The 20,913-nt window shown below is 38.4% G+C and overlaps 1 protein-coding gene across 1 annotated transcript in view; it reads right to left on the reverse strand.

The window, feature by feature from the left end:
* Positions 1 to 20,913, reverse strand: part of msps (msps cytoskeleton-associated protein 5) — a 124,189-nt gene that overhangs the window by 64,648 nt on the left and 38,628 nt on the right. The window contains exons 14-20 of the mRNA XM_083143879.1: positions 20,381 to 20,599; positions 19,339 to 19,522; positions 16,884 to 17,072; positions 15,685 to 15,921; positions 13,583 to 13,745; positions 7,893 to 8,056; positions 6,914 to 7,126 (exon numbers count right to left, since the gene is read on the reverse strand). Coding sequence (XP_083000005.1) covers positions 6,914 to 7,126; positions 7,893 to 8,056; positions 13,583 to 13,745; positions 15,685 to 15,921; positions 16,884 to 17,072; positions 19,339 to 19,522; positions 20,381 to 20,599 — 1,369 coding nt within the window. The remainder of the gene's footprint in view (positions 1 to 6,913; positions 7,127 to 7,892; positions 8,057 to 13,582; positions 13,746 to 15,684; positions 15,922 to 16,883; positions 17,073 to 19,338; positions 19,523 to 20,380; positions 20,600 to 20,913) is intronic.

Raw genomic sequence — 20,913 nt, forward strand, 5'->3', positions numbered from 1 at the left:
ACATTACAGCCCCTACTCTATCGACAATCACGTAAGGCAGTTTCAAGAAGACTTGTTGTTTGAGCCACTTACGTATCAGCATGTATATTATGTCCCAGTTATCTCTGGAGCAGGAGAACAAAACCAAGTGTATGCGCATGTATACTCTGTCCCAGTTATCTCTGGAGCAGAGAAACGAAACCAATTCTCTGCACATGTATCAGTGTGTATACTCTGTCCCAGTAATCTCTGGAGAAGAACAAAACCAAGTCTCTGTGCATGTATCAGTGTGTATACTCTGTCCCAGTTATCTCTAGAGCAGGAGAACAAAACCAAATCTCTGCACATGTATCAGTGTGTATACTCTGTCCCAGTTATCTCTAGAGCAGGAGAACAAAACCCAGTCCCTGCACATGTATCAGTGTGTATACTCTGTATCAGTTATCTCTGGAGCAGAACAAAACCAAGTCTCTGTGAATGTATACTCTGTCCCAGTTATCTCTGGAGCAGAACAAAACCAAGTCTCTTTGCATGTACACTCTGTCCCAGTTATCTCTGGAGCAGGGAAACGAAACCAAGTCTCTGTGCATGTGTCAGTGTGTATACTCTGTCCCAGTTATCTCTAGAGCAGAACAAAACCCAGTCTCTGCGCATGTGACAGTGTGTATACTCTATCCCAGTTATCTCTGGAGCAGAACAAAACCAAGTCTCTGTGCATGTATACTCTGTCCCAGTTATCTCTGGAGCAGGGAAACGAAACAAAATCTCTGCGCATGTATCAGTGTGTATACTCTGTCCCAGTTATCTCTGGAGCAGGAGAACAAAACCAAGTGTCTGCACATGGATCGCCATGTATACTCTGTCCCAGTTATCTCTGGAGCAGGGAAACAAAACCAAGTCTCTGCACATGTATCATTGTGTATCCTCTGTCCCAGATATCTCTGGAAGCAGTTAAACGAAACACAGTCTCTGCGCATGTGACAGTGTGTATACTCTGTCCCAGTTATCTCTGGAGAAAAACAAAACCAAGTCTCGGTGCATGTATACTCTGTCCCAGTTATCTCTGGAGCAGGGAAATGAAACAAAATCTCTGCGCATGTATCAGTGTGTATACTCTGTCCCAGTTATCTCTGGAGCAGGAGAACAAAACCAAGTCTCTGCGCATGGATCACCATGTATACTCTGTCCCAGTTATCTCTGGAGCAGGGAAACAAAACCAAGTCTCTGCACATGTAACATTGTGTATCCTCTGTCCCAGATATCTCTGGAAGCAGTTAAACGAAACAAAGTCTCTGCGCATGTGACAGTGTGTATACTCTGTCCCAGTTATCTCTGGAGCAGAACAAAACCAAGTCTCTGTGCATGTATACTCTGTCCCAGTTATCTCTGGAGCAGGGAAACGAAACAAAATCTCTGCGCATGTATCAGTGTGTATACTGTCCCAGTTATCTCTGGAGCAGGAGAACAAAACCAAGTCTCTGCGCATGGATCACCATGTATACTCTGTCCCAGTTATCTCTGGAGCAGGGAAACAAAACCAAGTCTCTGCACATGTATCATTGTGTATCCTCTGTCCCAGATATCTCTGGAAGCAGTTAAACGAAACAAAGTCTCTGCGCATGTGACAGTGTGCATACTCTGTCCCAGTTATCTCTGAAGAAGAACAAAACCAAGTGTCTGTGCATGTATACTCTGTCCCAGTTATCTCTGGAGCAGGGAAACGAAACAAAATCTCTGCGCATGGATCAGTGTGTATACTCTGTCCCAGTTCTCTCTGGAGCAGAACAAAACCAAGTCTCTGCGCATGGATCACCATGTATACTCTGTCCCAGTTATCTCTGGAGCGGGGAAACAAAACCAAGTATCTGCACATGTATCATTGTGTATCCTCTGTCCCAGATATCTCTGGAAGCAGTTAAACGAAACAAAGTCTCTGCGCATGTGACAGTGTGTATACTCTGTCCCAGTTATCTCTGGAGTAGAACAAAACCAAGTCTCTGCACATGTATACTCTGCCCCAGAAATCTCTGGAGCTGGGAAACGAAACCAAGTCTCTGCGCATTTATCAGTGTGTATACTCTGTCCCAATTATCTCTGGAGTAGAACAAAACCAAGGTTCTGCGCATGTATACTCTGCCCCAGAAATCTCTGGAGCAGGGAAACGAAACCAAGACTCTGCACATGTATCAGTGTGTATACACTGTATCAGTTATCTCTGGAGCAGGATAACAAAATCAAGTCTGCGCATGTATACTCTGTCCCAGATATCTCTGGAGCAGGGAAAGAAAACCAAGTCTCTGTGCATGTACACTGTCCCAGTTATCTCTGGAAGCAGGGAAACGAAACCAAATCTCTGCGCATGTATCAGTGTGTATACTCTGTCCCAGTTATCTCTGGAGCAGGGAAACGAAACAAAATCTCTGCGCATGTATCAGTGTGTATACTCTGTCCCAGTTATCTCTGGAGCAGAACGAAACCAAGTCTCTGCGCATGGATCACCATGTATACTCTGTCCCAGTTATCTCTGGAGCAGGGAAACAAAACCAAGTCTCTGCACATGTATCATTGTGTATCCTCTGTCCCAGATATCTCTGGAAGCAGTTAAACAAAACAAAGTCTCTGTGCATGTGACAGTGTGTATACTCTGTCCCAGTTATCTCTGGAGTAGAACAAAACCAAGTCTCTGCACATGTATACTCTGCCCCAGAAATCTCTGGAGCAGGGAAACGAAACCAAGACTCTGCACATGTATCAGTGTGTATACACTGTATCAGTTATCTCTGGAGCAGGATAACAAAATCAAGTCTGCGCATGTATACTCTGTCCCAGATATCTCTGGAGCAGGGAAACAAAACCAAGTCTCTGTGCATGTACACTCTGTCCCAGTTATCTCTGGAAGCAGGGAAACAAAACCAAATCTCTGCGCATGTATCAGTGAGTATACTTTGTCCCAGAATCTCTGGAGCAGGGAAACGAAACAAAGTCTCTGCGCATGTATCAGCATGTATACTCTGTCCCAGTTATCTCTGGAGCAGGCGAACGAAACAAAGTCTCTGCCCAAGTAGTCCCGCAGAGATGGCTCCACAATGAACACATGAGGGGGAACAGGATTGTGTGGAGGGAGAAAAATGATTGCCGTTACCAGTATTTGCAGCAGCGTGTACAGGTTCGCTCTGCCCGCTCGATCCCCTCCTCCTCTCTGCCGTTACGTGTGGCCTTGCTCCACAGATTCCGGGGATAGAGTTTATAGCTGTGCAAGTGAATAGAATGCCACTATCAGGAACTTCAGCGGCAAGATTGTAAGTGCATTGTGGAATACGGAAACGTACTCAGTATAACTTGTTCTGACAAAAAAATTCTACGCTGTTTTTCAAATTGTACATACTCAAAATTCCCCTAAAATAATGTGATTGTGTATTGATTGCTGCCACAAGATGATATGTGCATTGTGGAACAAAAACACTCGTAATATTGAGTGTAACATGTTCTGAGAAAAATTTTGTAGGCTCTTTTTCAGATTCTATATGGTTAAAATCTGCCTAAAAAAGTTGTGTATATTGATTGCCTAGATTTACCAAAGCAGTAGCGAGCTGTCGATTATGCTTTAGTTTCCACAAAGGTGTAAATCTGACATAATGGTAAATGAAACTTAAGATAATTCATGATATGTTCAGTATTTTTCAACTACATTCTTCAGTTAAAGAGATTCTGACTTCATTTTATACCCCACCCCACACCCTAGTCGATCTTTCCTTGAAGATACTGACTTCCCGGATAATGAGAAATTTGAAAGCACTGTTGTGCATATTTTTGGCTTTACTGGGAATATTTCTGGCATATTTTTAATTTTTAGACAATCTTTCAATTTTTATGACATAATTGCATACATATGTTACAGTTTTATAGGACACAGTCCCGGGCCCTATTCATCAGTATGTAATCAGCATTAAATAATATGATGTATATTTAAATGCATCTATTTGAAAACTATGAAAATAAGTTTTGCCATTAACAAAATTTTAGAGTTTGTGTTCTAAGTCCACTTTATGCACAGTAAGGCTAATCGGGACTGGAAATACGGTATAAAGTGGGATCCAAACCACTATGTGCCCCCACCGGGTATCCAACCCGACACACCTTGATTACAAGGCAACGTTAAATATTTGAGAAGCAAAATAGACTCCTTTATGCAGGAATAAACCTAATACTCTGGTAACTACATAAATGTGCTATTAGAAGTGATATGTTTATTTTGAATAATAAGTGCAGTTTTTAAATCAAACTTAGGATTATATTCACATTTTTAAAACCAAAATGTCATTTTATATACCACTTTTTCACCGCTATAACAGCAAAACTTTATTTTATTTACTGCTTTTTAACCCGAAATTGGATGTTTTTGTACCGAATTTTTCCTTTTTTATTTACCAAAAATATGTGCCTCTATCTATCAGTATCAGCCAATACAGACATATCGGTGTACCAATTATTTTACCGATTCAATATATCTATAAATACGTATCTTATAATTTAGTGCAAAATTCTGCCATTTTATTATAATTTTAATGGATAATGAACATGCCCTATTTTTAAAATAATAAATGTCTAAATACGCAACTTCGTTTGCATTGCAGACACCTAGAAACATGCAATTAATAAGGAGTTCAATGAACCATCCAAATCCTTCAAGGATCATTTGCAATTTTATATCGGATCGGTAGAATATCGGTTATCGGTATCGGTAAATTTTATATCAGTATCAGCCAAAATCCAATGGCACTTTAATCCATAAAATCGCCCATACCAAAGCCATCAAATGTTGAACATGACAGATTAACATGGCATCAGTCATCATCAGACATCTAATTATGACCCTTCGATAATTTCTTACATATTTTTCTCACCCGGAAGTTGCATTCTGACTTGCTGACTTCCACCATTTATTAATTTATAGAATTTTCAGTATGGAGTAAACTGACAATGTTATGCATTGAAAAAATACCTTAATGGATGAAGTTTTATAATGCAGAAAACCCAGTGTAAATACAGGGTTATCGAGAATGATTGCCAGGATTTTAAACTATTATTATAAAAGAACTATTTAATGGACATACACGTGTGGCATTTCAAAATGTTCAGAAAACTTTAAAGTTCTGTGTGACCTTGTGTGACCATTAGGTTTAAAATGACGCATTTGCGGGAGCACCTTAAAGAGAGGTCGCTGCAGCAATTGCAACTGTAATTCTGGACACTATTCAGAAGACGTAGCAGGGGGATTGAATACATCTAGACATCACCAGAGCTACAGGGTGGCTACTCTAGGACCATGATAAAATTCAAGTATAATTCCCGGTTTTCAAGGCGAACTTTCCAAAAATTGAAGCAGATGTATTGTCTATTTCAACCTTACGTATTACCGCCTCTCAACATCCACACACAAATATCTTCATAATATAAAGGGTCTATGTGATTCCAACATCCAAAAATTATAATTCAATTAAACGGTATATGTAATATAATTAAAATATTAAATTTAAGGTGCCGAGTTTCTATTTACAATTAGAGGCGCAACCAAGAATTTTTGTCTGAACAGGCAGGGAGAAAGTGCCAGGATAAACGTACAAATAATAATAATAATAATAAAAAGTAAAAAAAGGTAAAGTGCTCCCCTGTGCATAGCACCACGCCATGAAGGCGTATAGGGGGTGTGGGGGTAACGCCCCACACTTTCTTGATCCGGTCGTGAGTGGGGGTGATGTGATCAGCATCATGCCCCTGACCGCCTTTACCGCCCAGGGTTTCCCCCAGGTAGCCATGTTCTTCGACGCTGGGTGGGCGCCGGGGCCGCTTCCATTGTTAGAAAAGTTCCCGGATTTGAACCGGCCGGGGATCGAACCTGGGACCTTTAGCATGGTAGTCAGACACGTTACCGACTGAGCCACCGCAGCCAGTGTATAATAATAGTGTTAATAATAATAACATTATTATTATTGATTTGTTTTATTTTACTTCACTTCTTGTGCCACGTTTGGCTATTGCGAAGATGGGGATGAGTGATATGATGAAATTGATGAATGGACAGTCACAAACATCCATGACCAAGCCAGGATTCGAACCCGCCGGGACAAACATTGTTGTTATTATTATTATTATTAGTAGTAGTAGTATCAAAGATGTTATTATCCTCATAAATTATGCAAAAGGGAGTAGAAGTTGGTGCTAAAGCATTTGTGTTCGAACAAACTATTTCAATTATTTTTTTCCACACGGCACAGCAGTTCGGATTCCACTTCAAATCAAACTGTAGGTCCAGTCCCGATTAACCTTTCTGTGCATACAGTTGACAAAATTTTACAACATTTTTCATTTAGATAGTTCAGCGCCCAGGGCAGACTCCCACCGCCTCCTAGCTACGGTTATAAACTTGTTAAGACTATGAAAAGGAGGAATTGCGAGCGAAGTGAGCAAGAAAATTTTACGAAAATAATTTTTATTTGCATAAAATGCGAATAGGATTTGGATTAGAAAAAGTCGTAATTTTTCACGTCTACGAAGAAAAATTCAAGTAAAATTCATGCATAATTCCCGGAGCCAATAATTCACGCATAATTCCAAGAATTCAAGGAATTCCCGGTGAGTAGCCACCCTGAGCTACAAATGGCGCCATATCGAAGTGTACTAAGCTAAGTCGAAAACTTTAAACTTTGCTGAACATTTTAAGATGCCACACGTGTATATCCATTAAATACTTCTTTTATAACAACAGTTTAAAATCCCGGCAATCATTCTCGATGACCCTGTATCTCTTACGGTTTTCATGTTATAAGCAATCAAAGTTTGAGTAGCAAGACTTTTGAAACACACTGTACTACCCAAATTTTGGTGTTTTTTTTTTTCTTATTTACCACAAGCATGTACCTCTAGAGATACTGACCTTTCCTTTAACTGCTTTTCCTGCTGATTTGCCCCTTCCCATCACAAGTTTTGGCTGTTCGTCTTTGTTGGAATCACTAAAAGCTGCAGGTCTAACAGAAACAGGTTTGTTGCTCCCTCCACCAGCTGCATTCTTAGGTTTTGGAGTAGGCTTGGCTGGCAAGTATGCTCGGTTTTTCTCCAGCAGCATTGCTACTTGCGACCTAGATCCCGGCTGAAATTAACACAATTTACTCATCCATTTATCACATCTCTGATGGCAGTATACAGCACTAAAGCATTGAAAACAAACTGATCGCTCAAGAGGACTTTTGTTACTTTCAGACTCTCACGCACATTGAAAATGTTTCAAATCAGAAGAAAGCATTGGTGGAAGTTGCAGATTACTAGAACAAAACTTAACACAATATTGAGCTCTGTTGGCATGTTAGCTAGATTTGATTTTGGTTTGAGCAAGGAAATGCTTTTTGCTTTGGTACTAGATCATCTAACTAACCATATATAATATTTTAGAACAAACTAAAAGTTTCAAAGTTTTTTCTTTCCAATATTCATAGTCATTAATTAAAAAGTATGGAGGGGTAACTGAAAAATTTTGAGCCTAACCATGAAATAGTGGTGCGTGAAGAGGGGGGTGAAACTTGTTCTATAGCACCATTAATCCTTGATATGAATATAACAAACCAAATATTCATCAGGTGAACCCTCATGACTTTTTTTTTTTTTTCACATTCATCTTCTTCTTCTACTTATTAATGGAATTTCTTTTCAGCCATAGGCTTATAGCATAACCTATACTGAACAAAACGAGCTAAAAATTGTAACTCGAGCATTCATAGTTCAGATATATAATAAATTTTCATTTGAAATCTTTTAAATTTCCCACTTAAAATACACCCTGTACTGGCACCTACACATGGAAAATCAGCCTTGACATTTAAGTGTTAATCAATCACACCTCTTTTCTTATGTGCACTCACCTTCAATTTGGACGATGCCTTCAGCATTGACTCATACCCCAAGTGAAGCATGAAAGGAAGAATAACATCCTGCGCATTCTTCCTTACATCTGCACTTCTATCCTCCAAAGCAGCAAACGCATGTGGTAAACATGCTTGCAGTTCTTCCTTTGGGACAGATTTCACTGGAAAATTCAAAATAACTATTCATGGTGGTTTCTGTAAACGTGGTTTTATTATTGTACAAGTGATGTTTCAGGTTTCCACGTTGGGATTTTTTACCCCATGGACTACTTACTGTCTTCATTAACTGAGGTTACAACATCTGGGATGGCAATAGTGCATCATTGCTTTGATAGTTTCCAGGTGGCGGTAGCTCCTTTTCCTCCCATCTGGTGGCACTGGTGCATGTTTTTTGATTTGTGGAGTCTGCAGTCAGTTGTTCTGATTTTTCTCATCTGATATGTTCAACGTGGTGATTGGAAAGTTGGGTTGTCTGCTGCATTGTGTAGCTTGGTGTAGTGTGGTTCATGTTCCTTGGGTAGGTGGAAAAAGGTTGTGCAGGAGGATTCACATTGCAAAATAAGGATGGAGGGATCCACACTGCAAATTGAGGATGGACGGATTCACACTGAAAAATGAGGATGGGTGGATTCACACTGCAAATTGAGGATGGACAGATTCACACTGCAAATTGAGGATGGAGGAATCCAAGTTGCAAATAAGGATGGAAAACTCTGTCCTCAATTTGCAATGTGGATCATCCTGCACAACCCCCCTCCCATCTAGCCAAAGAACATGAACTACACTGCACCAAGATACACAATGCAGCAGACAGCCCAACCTACCAATCACCACCCTGCAATATCCATAGACAACTGATACCAGAAATACTCCCGGCAGAAAACACAAGCCATGAAACACACTGTTGTCATCAGACAGGAAGAAAAGGAAACTACTGCCACCTGGGAACTAACAAAGCAGTAACACACGACCATCTCCATCCCAGATGGCGTAATCTCAGTTAATAAAATAATGGTGCTTCTAAATTAATTGGAAAATGCAACTCAATTCACAACACAGAAACACGAAACATCATCTGTCAAAATAACTAGTTCTTACAAAAAGTAGTACTGATATCTAAACTGTTTCTTCAGGGGCTTATTGATAAAAACTTAAAATGTGGAAAACATACAATTTAGGAAAAAATCTAGCATTCTGGTACATTGAGACTAAAGTCGCTCCGGCTAGTTTTTGGACTTGGAAATTCTATTTTTGTCTTTTCTGTCGAAAGTCAGGGAGGGTCACGTGAACCGCTGAACCAATCGGCTTTGACCAGTTGCCGTGGTGAGGGGGAATTCTCGTGGTATTCTGCGTTGCCAAGTGTATGCCTGACAGCAAAAGTTCGGGGTTATTGTGTGGTTTGTTTGTGCTATTTTTTTGTATCTGTGATTTTACCCAACCAGTTTATACTGAATTACAATGGATGAGCCTATCGCAAATACACCGGCGAAATCGGAAGAAAAAAAAGTTGTCGGCCGTGGTATTCCTCTGCGTGGCCAGACCCTTGAATTAGTATGTGCAGTGCGAGATTATTTTGAAAAAGAAAGAGAAAATAATGGCCCTTTGCTTCCGTTTAAAAAAGTGATTGAGAGAACAGCAGCGGCTCTGGGAATTAGCAGAACTTCCGTGATGTCCATCGGGAAGGAAAAGTCCCGCTTAATGGAGACAGACGTGGCAGCCACAATGTCCACTCCAGGTAAGAAACGACCACGGGACAAACCTGTCACCAAACTGGACGTGTTTCAGGAGGATGCAATCCGGAAGCATATTTATCGATATTACGCCAGGAAAGAGCGTCCTACCCTTGGGAAACTAGTGAAATCGTTAAGAGAGGAGGAGTTGTTCAGTGGCGGTAAAACTTCATTGGGGGTGGTGCTGGATAACTTAGGGTTTCGCTGGGGGAAGTACACCGGACGAACTATTTTGATGGAGAGGGAAGACATCGTTGCCTCCCGATGTCGTTTCTTGAGGGCAGTGCGAAAGATAAATTTCGAAGACATTGTGTGGGTGGATGAAACCTGGGTTAACGCAGGTCATTCGACCCAGCGAGGGTGGACTGACGACACCACGAAAGGCACGATGCCAGCTCCTACAGGAAAAGGGGAAAGACTGATTTTGTGTCATGCTGGCACTTGCGAGGGGTTCATTCCAAATTCTACATTATTGTTTAGATCTAAGAAATCGGGCGATTATCACGAAGACATGGACCACGCTCGGTTTTTCAAGTGGTTTGAGGAATCGCTCATCCCTAACTTAGCAAGGCCGTGTGTCATCGTGATGGATAATGCTCCGTACCATACGGTGAAAATAGATAAACCTCCAACAATGGCCACAAAAAAAGATGAAATTATTCAGTGGCTTTTGCGCCATGACATCCCGGCTTCCCACGAATTGAAGAAAGCTGAACTGATCGAGCTTGTTAACATAAACAAGCCACGGTTCCCGCAATATTACGTGGATGAACTTGCGAAAAGAAGTGGTCACCAAGTGCTAAGACTGCCACCCTATCATTGCCACTTTAATGCCATCGAACTCATTTGGGCGCAAGTGAAGGGACATGTGGCCAGAAAAAACAAAACTTTTAAAATCAATGAGGTGACAATTCTCACACAGGAAGCTCTTGTCAATGTGTCCGCAGATGACTGGAAGAAAGCCGTCCAACATACCAGAAAAGTAATAAATGACGCGTGGTTAAAGGAAGGGCTTCTTGAGGAAAATGTGGACAAACTTATAATAAGTCTTGGCGGAGACGAAGATGAAGATGAGGAATCTGATCAATACAATTTCGTCGAAATGATGGAAGACTGTGGAGTATTTCCCCTTGAGAACAAATAAGGTACGTTTCATATTTTCATAGTGATTGATATTTGTATGTGTGTGTTTTTGTTCGATTTATAAGAAATATGAAGCTTTCGAAAAGGATTTTGAGCAAAATTTACATTCATTACTACTTTTGTTAAATAATACTACATAAATGAAATATTCGATTATGAAGAACGTGTAATATCTCGAGTTTTATAACGTCTTTTTTAGTCTTTTAGTTGAAACTTTTGAATTTCTCAAAATTTCGGGAGGGAACTGCAGCCCCATGAGAACCCCACACCCCCGACCCGACCACCCATTCTATATTGCGTAAATTCTGAATTCAACCTAAATTCATGGATGTTACTAAACATGCTGTAGTTACTCTTGTGGGGATATCAGTAAAACACAATGTTCGTTCACGTCCAATCAATTTACAATTCACTATTTGATATCGCTGTGTAGACAACAATGAAATTAATATAAACTATAAAGAATGGATAATGTTGAGTAATCTGAACTCGATGTGCAATTTTAACTGGGGAGCGAAACGAAATATGCCACCACAAGTAACTGAACCCTAAACCTTGATTGCAGTGAGATGTTCATACGAACAGTATCCACAATACCCTAGAAAGAATTCTGACCTTCCGCAATAATTTCGAGTTTTCAGCTCGTCCCCCCCCCCTCACTTTCCACGAGAGAGTCCACCCCCAAAAAGGCCAAGCACGGCGAAGGCGGTTGCGGCCGTGTAGCAAGCGAATGCGTGGGTCTCCGTCTCCCTGCCTCTGCCTGAAATGCGAGCGAGCGAAGGGTGCATGTTGACAGGAAAAGATATCCTGTACGACTGGACAAAAAAAATCATAGTCTCAGACGTTTGGCAACACCGCTATTCCCCCCGTTCACACTAGCACAACTGAAGACGAAAGTCAGGGTTTCCTCAAGTCCAAACGCTAGCCGGAGCGGCTATAGGATAATACAGTGCATTATGTGGAAAAATGTTAAAATTCGGGAATATAAAATCAGTATCTTACATGTTTACCAACATACGTCTCTGAGGGACAGGCCTCAACTTGAAAAAATTCAAATAAAAAGCATATAGTTAAATGGTATAAATTTAAGTTAAACATTCACATGTTCTGGCATGATCAGAAATTTAATACTGAGGAACTGCTGTATTTCAAGGTGTAATTGAGAAATCAATAGTAAACTTCCATCCAGTCATCCAACCAATCAAGTCCTCAGTATTTAGTTATTGCCTTGTTATCACAGAGATTTAATTACCACCTGCAGTCATCATAATATATTTTACATGGCACAAAGTTAACTTTAAAGAAATAAGAACTTTCTTCACTTCTTACTGCATTTCACTGAACTTTCATTTCATTTATGATGAATCAATATAAAATTTCAACTGATACCAATAAAGTACCAACTTAAAATATAGATACTGACAACCAATTTTTAGAAGCACATATTTTTGGTAATAAAAAAGCAAGATTTCAGTACAAAAAGAGAGTCAATTTCAGGTTCAAAAGTGGTAAATAAAATAAAATTTCGGTGTTCATGAAAAATCAGATCAAAAGTGGTACATAAAATGACGTTTTGGTTTTAAAATTAAGACTATAATCCTAAATTTCATTTAAAAACTGCACTTATTACACAAAATATACAAACACCTTCTAATAGATCATTTATGTAGTTACCAAAGTATTAAGTTTATTCCTGTATAAAGGGGTCCATTTTTAATTCTCAAAAATTTACAGCAGAATTAATCAATTTTCAGTGAATTGCATAACTCACAGGATAATTCAAACTTCAGAAAGTGTCGCGTCAGTAAATTAACTAAATTTTGAATTTCATATTTAACCTTTGCTCGGAATCTGTCACATATATGTGACAACAAACATAAGGGCCTTGTTGTGGAAGGTGTCCTTTGGCCTGAAGAGAGGCTAAAGTAGACCAAGCTAAAATGCAAGTGGTTGGTCCCACGTGATGCCACAAGCCAACAAAGACAGATTTCTGGGACACACGACGCCACAAGGCAAGAAAAGCAGATTTCTGCAAAATTAAAGCTCCTGCAATCTTTGTCAGCTGAAATTCTTCCCTGCATGCATTGCACCCACCTCTCACCCCCCTTTTAGTGTCGGAGATAGGTCACATCAGATATGACCAGAGTAGTGCATCATTTTTTTGTAAAAAAGCAGAATTCCGCATATTTTCTCATATTTCACCTTGTATGACAGCCAGGAACATGAAACAAGTTTCCTTTCATTCATTCATTTCCCCAATAATAGAATACTGCTCTCCCGTCTGGTCCATGGCATGTCCCACTCAGCTCTTTACAATCAATTCTGTTCTTAAGTTTTTCCTTGCTATAGTTCTTTACAGGGTTCCCTCATTACGCAATTTTTCAACACTACATCTCCTGTCCTTTCTAAACTTACAGACTCCCTATCAGTGCTGTTTACTGAATGATTTTAGGTATCTTTACAAAATTATCAATGGCAAAATCCGTTGCAACACTCTCCTCCAGGAATTCCACTTTCGAGTACGCACAACATGCAACACAAATCTATTTTACACAAAAAACCCGACTGGAAATTCAAAAAAGTGGTAACAGAATGGCAGATTTTAGCACCAAATTAAAGGCTATTTACTGATATATCAGATCTATAAATTATCATTTGTTCAGCCCAAATTTATATGTACATTCAGGGCATTTCTGGGTTGTACCAACACCATTCACTTTCAATGGGATCATTACAACCCTAAAGTGTCAGTGACTACAACTTTGGCAAATTGCTCGTTGCTCATTAAGAACATGCATTACATGAACAACTTACCTTCAGGCAGCTTTTCTGCAAGCCATGCTAGTAAGTCTGTTTTTAGGAAAGGATTTCCAGCCTTCAATGCATCAGCAATCATTTCACCATCGAAGAAATCCTTGTACCCACACTGTTCACCCCAGGTATTCATGCAAGAGGCTGCTGCTGTCCTCATGGAGCTCTGTACAAAAATACACATCATTTGCAATTTAAACTAACAAAATATTAATACTGACAGTTTCTTGCACATAATGTTGTGGAATTCAATATCCTATGAAAATACTACAAGCATACCCGAAAGAAAACCAAACATCCCTCACATCCTCAGATATACAGAACTAGGAGCAATCTGAGATAGAGTAAAGGAGAATTCACACCAGAGAGACACGCGAGTTTCACACCGAAGAGACAAGATGCACGTGACACGTGGCAAGTGACACTGGTTTCTTTGCTCACTTTGCATGATATATAATTGCATTAATCAGTTTATTAGTCACCCGAAAAAAAAAAAAAAAAAAAAAAAACATAACAAGAGACATTGTTACATGTAAATTGTGCTGTAAAATTTGTGCAAGTTATTGAAACTTGGGAGAGGTATGTTGTGCATGAGAAAACTGAGAAATAATATGCACTGAGCTCAAACTGTATACGCTAGACATTTCAGCCTGAATAAAGTGAATACCTAAACACTAGAAAAATGGTTCTCAACCTTCGTGAAACCATGTCACGGTATTTTTTTTTTAAGTCAATACCCTCAGCCGAAGAATTTTCCTCTTAAATCTTTACAGTATTGAAGATTTTATGCATGAATGAACATGTACCTATAAAATTAAATATTAATAAATAAATTCTAGCATAATCATAAAGAGTAATAATAGTTTAATTACGTGTGTAGGATTGTTGACAAATATAAAAATATGGAAGACAAAGTGGTAACGTCATCTCCTTGTAATTAAGTGATCCCGGGTTAGATAACCTGTGGAGGCACCAGGCAGATCCAGTTCTGATAAGTCTATTTGTGCATAAAGTGGACTTAAAAAACGAAAACTCACTACTCAAATATGATATTGGGATTATGATAGTTGTCAACCAGTTTCAGCAGAACATTTCACAGCTCAGTATAGTTGATACGAGGGCACGGTATCGGGTCACGGCCTGGTGGTTTAAAAACAATGCACTAAAGTACTTTACCATGTTAACTAATATATTTTGGACTAAAGTGCCTCCATATGCTGGCTTTTTCAAATAAAAGCAGTCAGGTAAATGGCCAAAACACGGCCTCTTTACACGATGTTGAAGGCAAATTACAGCCGATAACTGCATCAACACACTTGATAGAGAGAGAACAACATTGTGTTTAAATCTTAAATCATTGTGCATATCGATACTTTATTATATCAGCAAATTAGAGGTTCAAATATGATCCCAGCTGGGCTATCTTCCAGAGTCTAAATATAGTTCGTTGCAATGAAGGATTCACTGGACATACGCGAACAACAAACTGAAGCGACACGCTGCACGGTATTGAGAGAAAGGCACACTCCGAGAGACACGTAAGCGACACGTGCATCTTGCCATGTCTCTTCGGTTCGAAAGGTTGCATTGATTACTGAGTGTTGGCTTCCAAGCGTCTCATGTTGCATGTCCCGTGATGCTTCGGTGTGAATTCTCTCTTACTTATAAATACAGATAAATAAGGAAGTATGTGTACTTTCAAATAAAGAGATATTTCAGCATATATTTCAGTGATTTATTGAAGGCAATCACTGATTGTATAAATTTTTGTACAGTGGAACCTTGATCTGACATTTTTCAGGGGATCAAGGTAAAAACGTAAAATGCACGAAAATTTTATAACATTTTGCTCTATTGGAACCATGAAAACTGAATATATATAATGCAGGAAAATGTAAAATCTGGAAATGTAAAATCTGGAAATGTAAAATTGGAGTTCCATTGCATTAAATAAAATATAAAAAGACAGCACTTGCTTGCTTATTTCATACTGTTAAATTTGTGCATGAAAATAAAGAAGTGCACAAAAAAAATAACTTTAATTGTGTAAATTGACTATCATTATCAAAAGGAGATAATCCATCAAAGTAAATATTAATACTCACCTTACTATCTCCCAAGGCTTGAAGCATCCCAGGAAACAATGTCCTTACATGTTGCTTGCACTGAGAACCCATTGCAACTCCCATGGTTTGACAGAGGTTCATTGCAGTCAGCGCTATATTCTTATTGCTGTCTACCAGCCTCGCATTGAATACAGGGGGAAGTTCTCCCAAATTAGGTGTTATAAATTTCGTCTCATTCACAATATTTGACAACTTCTGAAGGGCTTCATTCCTGACCTACAAGACAAAAGTTCATCCCTGACAGATTTTGAATTTCAAACCTAGAATCTTGTAGTCATGAACACAAATGCACTGTAACTATCCATATGAACTTGATTTTCCTGATCTCTTATTACAAGCTTAGAAAAACTTAATGCACAAGTAAGATCCATCTTGGAAGCATATGTTTTAATTAATTTGTACAATAAACTCAATTTTGATAAGCTTGAATTTTGCAGAATTCATTTTTGCTTTTAACTGTCCAACCCAGGAGTAAATTATCATTGTTATTGAATCACTCAAACATACTATTCCTTTTTGGCAAACAAACTGAATAATTGTAAAAAATCAAGGAACAGTCCAAAGGACAGGGTTGTCTTTCAAGAAAAGGAGTATGCAGTAGGAATTTCAGAATGTTTTTCAACAAGTCTATCGATGGAAATTTTCTTTCACTACAAAACTTAATTAGACTAGTCCTAAAATTACAATAAATTAATAACAGGAAGATGCCAAAACAATTACATTATATCACCCAAACTCAGAAGGTAAAAGTAAAATTTCTATCTGTCTACTTTATACAGTCTAACTCGGACTGGGTTGACAATTTTACATGGCCTTTATACAAGATGTTTAATCCTAAAACAACAGCCTTAATTTTTAAACTATTGTAGTATGCTCTTCTGCTGAGACTATACACCACGAAGAAAACTCATTTTCCAATTTTCCCACACAATGCCAGTGCTGGTAGGGAATGCAGATAGCACAAGAAACCACATCAATTCCTTCAAGAAGTTGGCCAGTCTCTATTTCTTTGAAGTTCCAATATGTACATGTTGCATAGCATCAAACTTTTCTTTTATTAAAATTACACGCATTTAAATATCAGAATTGATACAGTCGGACTCTTCTAATCTTAACTCAATATAATTCATTAAAATAATTTCTAGCATATGTAATCTACAGTACTGAGAATCATATACCTTCCAATTCTTGTCACCCAATTCAGTAATAAGAGATTCAGTCAGATGGGAGCTGATGTCCACACGAGGCATAAGATCTTGGATATTCTGAGCTTCTGCTGACATTCTCTCGTCATCATCATCTCCTTCCTCCTCATTGGCTGTATTTGCAACTCCACGTGTTGGAGCTGGGGGAGTCTGGCCTACATACTAAAACAATTCAAGAGTAAAAACAAGTTAAAACTATGCATCAATATAGGTTCAAGATACTTAATTTATTAATTGTTGTTAATGGAATTCCATTTCATGCCCTGCTGTAGATTGGCCTATCCTAGTATATATCATTTCACAGTACATGCATGAAAAGTAAAGTGTGAGGTATTTCCAGGTTCTTTTTCTTTCATGATAAAATGTACCTTACTTCAACCAATCAGGTGGAGTTCCTGGGTCTTTCGTCATTCTGCAGCAGAGACATTTCCATTAGCGTCTAGTTAACCTCCACAGTTAAGCAATTATAATGTTTTGTGAAACAGGTTCTGGTTTGATGTACAGCCCATGCTCTTATCTAGATTTCAACACAGGTAAGACCATGTATTCTTTGCAGGAGAGGGTCTTCACTCATTTGAGACAATTTATCAATCCTCATATTTTGATAAATTTTCAACCGTGGGCCAAAAGTCACAATCGGATACTATTTACAGTGCAAGAACATATTATTCACAAGCAAAATTGATGTGAAAAATTGTTGTAGGTTGAGAGGAATGTTTATCCTCCTCGCATACGGTGTGTGGTAATATTTAATCTGTTTTCAGATAGAGATCAGTCAATTCCAATACTGAAGTTATGAGTCAGGTTTTCCGAAAGAGGCTTATGAGAATGATGCAGTCAAAAGAACTGTAGTGGCAGTGAGAATTACACAAGTGCTTGGTTTCCTTGGCTTCTTCAGTTCAACACAGTCCAATGCAGTTTCTGCACTGATTACTGCATGTTTTTTCACAATAATAATAATAAAATATATATGAATATCTCATTGATATTTTTGGTCGACCCTGTACACCACATTCAGAAATAAAGGTTTATAATTAGTGTGTGTATTTACCTGCTCCTCCTACTGTTCTTTGGTAAAAGTCCACTTTGCGTGAATGTCACTTTGACCTCGCATCAATTTCTTGTTCTGTGGTTGATAGGCTTGTTAGGTAGACTTGTGCAGTGGGTACAAGATTTTGTGGAAATAATGTGACATGTTTATTTGTGGATTTGAATATAAAAACATCTTTTGTTAGTTTGTCAATAGTCTGTTTTTATCCCATTATATGCTCATAGAGGCTAATCAGGACTGGACCTACAGTTTAAAGTGGGATCAGAAACACTGTACAATGTGCTTCCACTGGGGATTGTACCCGAGAACTCATTACAAGGCAACAGTGTATCACAACAACATTGGGGATGACCTTTTATGTTCATTTATTACTGTAACATGGCTATGATAGTACCAAGTAAAGCTTGGTGGCCTAGCAGTTGACTCATAATCTGGCTACCAAGAGTGGCAGATTGGGCTCTTACCCTAGGCATTAGTATTCCTTTATGGGCATCCTTGAATTTCCGGAATTCAATTTCCAGTGAGTAGCCACCATCATATAGCACCATGACATGAATGCACATTTAGGGGATGTGGGGGTACGGTCCCCACAATTCTCGATCTCTGCCATTTTGGAGGCAATTTGATCAGCACCATGCTCTGGCCACCTTTACCCCACGGTTGCACCAGGTACCCATTGATTTGAGGATGGGTGAGCCCCATAGCTGCTTTATGGAGGGACAAGGCCAGAAAAATTCTGACCTTAAGTCACCTACCTCGAGAAATTATATAACTTTTTTGACTACTTTTGAGTAAAGTTAAAAATATATAATATAAATTAAAAAAATATGAATGTTCTTACTTCTTCTCTTATTTATTATAGATGTTCATCATTTAATCCTAATACTGGTGATTAACACAATCTATTTATCTTAAGACTTTACACAATAATTTTAAAGAAAGTAACATCTAATTAGTGTACTGTGCATTTACCACTTGTATCTAATCACGATTCAATTCACTTGCTCACAATCTTCCATTACTTAAACTCTCTTACACTCCAAAAGCTACTCAATCACTGTCACGAGTTCTACATACCTATGCCAGTAGAAAACTTCTTACGGCAACATATTTTTTACAAACAATAAAAAACACAAACAGCATGATGAAAAACACTTTAGAAGTTATTCCAAGCTTTCGATTCCATCTTAAAATCATCATCAGGGCTGGTTGAGAGATGACAGAAGGGATAAGGTTGAAGTTCCGCATCCCTTCTGTCATCTCTCAACCAGCCCTGATGATGATTCCAAGATGGAATCGAAAGCTTGGAATAACTTCTAAAGTGTTTTTTATCATGCTGTTTGTGTTTTTTTATTGTTTTTAACAAATTTTACATACCTTTTCAAATTCTGCATCTATCTGCTGAAGAAGAATGGACTTTTCATCTTCGAACAGGACTCTAACACTCGGCCCCATATAAAGATACAAGGTACCAAGGAGAGTGATTGCAGACGTTCTCACAGCTGGATTCGAAGCCGCCAATGCTTTCTTTATGTTCTCTAATATAGGTTTAGGTCGAACCCTGGACAAAAAGATAACATGGTAAGTACACAGTCTTCAATTTTAGAACTCTCTCATCTCACAATATGTAATTTTAAACTCTGTAGTACCAGATTATATTGCATCCTTATTTCTCCTCTCCCTCAAAGGCCAAGGTAAATATAATATACTTGAAATCATTGTTAAATTTAAATGGGGAGTGAGGTTACTGGAAAGTGGCATTTAAACCTGCACTCCAACATTGTGATGCGATGTCTACTGAGGGAGTATGAGGGATGATAAAGTAAGGATGCAATAGTCTAGTAAACAAAACCGCACATGAATGTGGTACAAAATCAGTTCGCTAAAATGTTATCACCATGATGCATGGCAATAGTCAAATCATACACACTTAATTATTTCAATTTCATGGTTCTCAAAGAAAGACATATCTTCAAATTAAACACAGATTCTTGCATTTAGAAGGCTATAAAAACATGATTCTTTATGAATGTATGTAATGTAAAGTGGGAAGAAAAACCAAGAAAATCAGCTGCCTCTATGCTTCATTCAAGAACAATGAACTGAATGAAAATTGTAATTCAGTTTAAAAGGTCTTTTATTATTATTTATTCTTTGGCCCACACATTCTTAATTTGGAGGTTTTCTTAAATATATACTTATTAATATACTGAAAAAAAGTACTCACTTATCCACAAAACTAGTCTTTATGATGTTCTAATAATTTCAGTGGCCACTGCCACCATCCTATCAGGAATTTGCATTAGTGAGTACTTCTCTTCAAAGTATTAATTTGTTTCCATGTCTTTCACTCCAGAAACTATGAATAAAATACATAATCAACCTACCACCACAAGCATTTCACTTCTACATTACTTACATAAATCCAAATTCCCCAATGGCATTCGATACCCAATTCATGGCTTCTTGCTGCACTTTTGGGTTCCTTTGACCAAATGCAAAGTACATTGTTTCACTTGCAACAAAATCCAATTTCACAGCCTCTGCTATGGAAGTCAGAACCTCTCCAGCTAGGCCTCCATTTTTTGCATCTGCCAACTTTTCAACTATATCTGTTAGGCAATATTCAGCAGATGTTCTGTAAAAGTAGACAGACCAGGATTATTTGATCAAACTACATTAAGTTGTTGGTAAATCTGAAGTTAATATCAGTTTAATATTTCTATTTTATAATAATAAAAAAAAACTAGCAATTTGTTGTAACTTATGGAAATCACAAAACATCTAGCATGAATAACCTTTAGCTGATGCAACATCTATACACATGTAAGTCTCTTGGGATGGAGATTTTCGAGGGTGAACTTTTCAATGTTCAGTGAGACAGAAAAAATCACAAAAAAAAAAACATTTACCATAGATAAATGGGGTGGTTTTGTTTCTAAAACGAATCAC

The sequence above is a fragment of the Lepisma saccharinum genome, chromosome 1 (assembly GCF_977018435.1).
Source record: "Lepisma saccharinum chromosome 1, izLepSacc3.1, whole genome shotgun sequence".
Lineage (NCBI taxonomy): Eukaryota > Metazoa > Arthropoda > Insecta > Zygentoma > Lepismatidae > Lepisma > Lepisma saccharinum.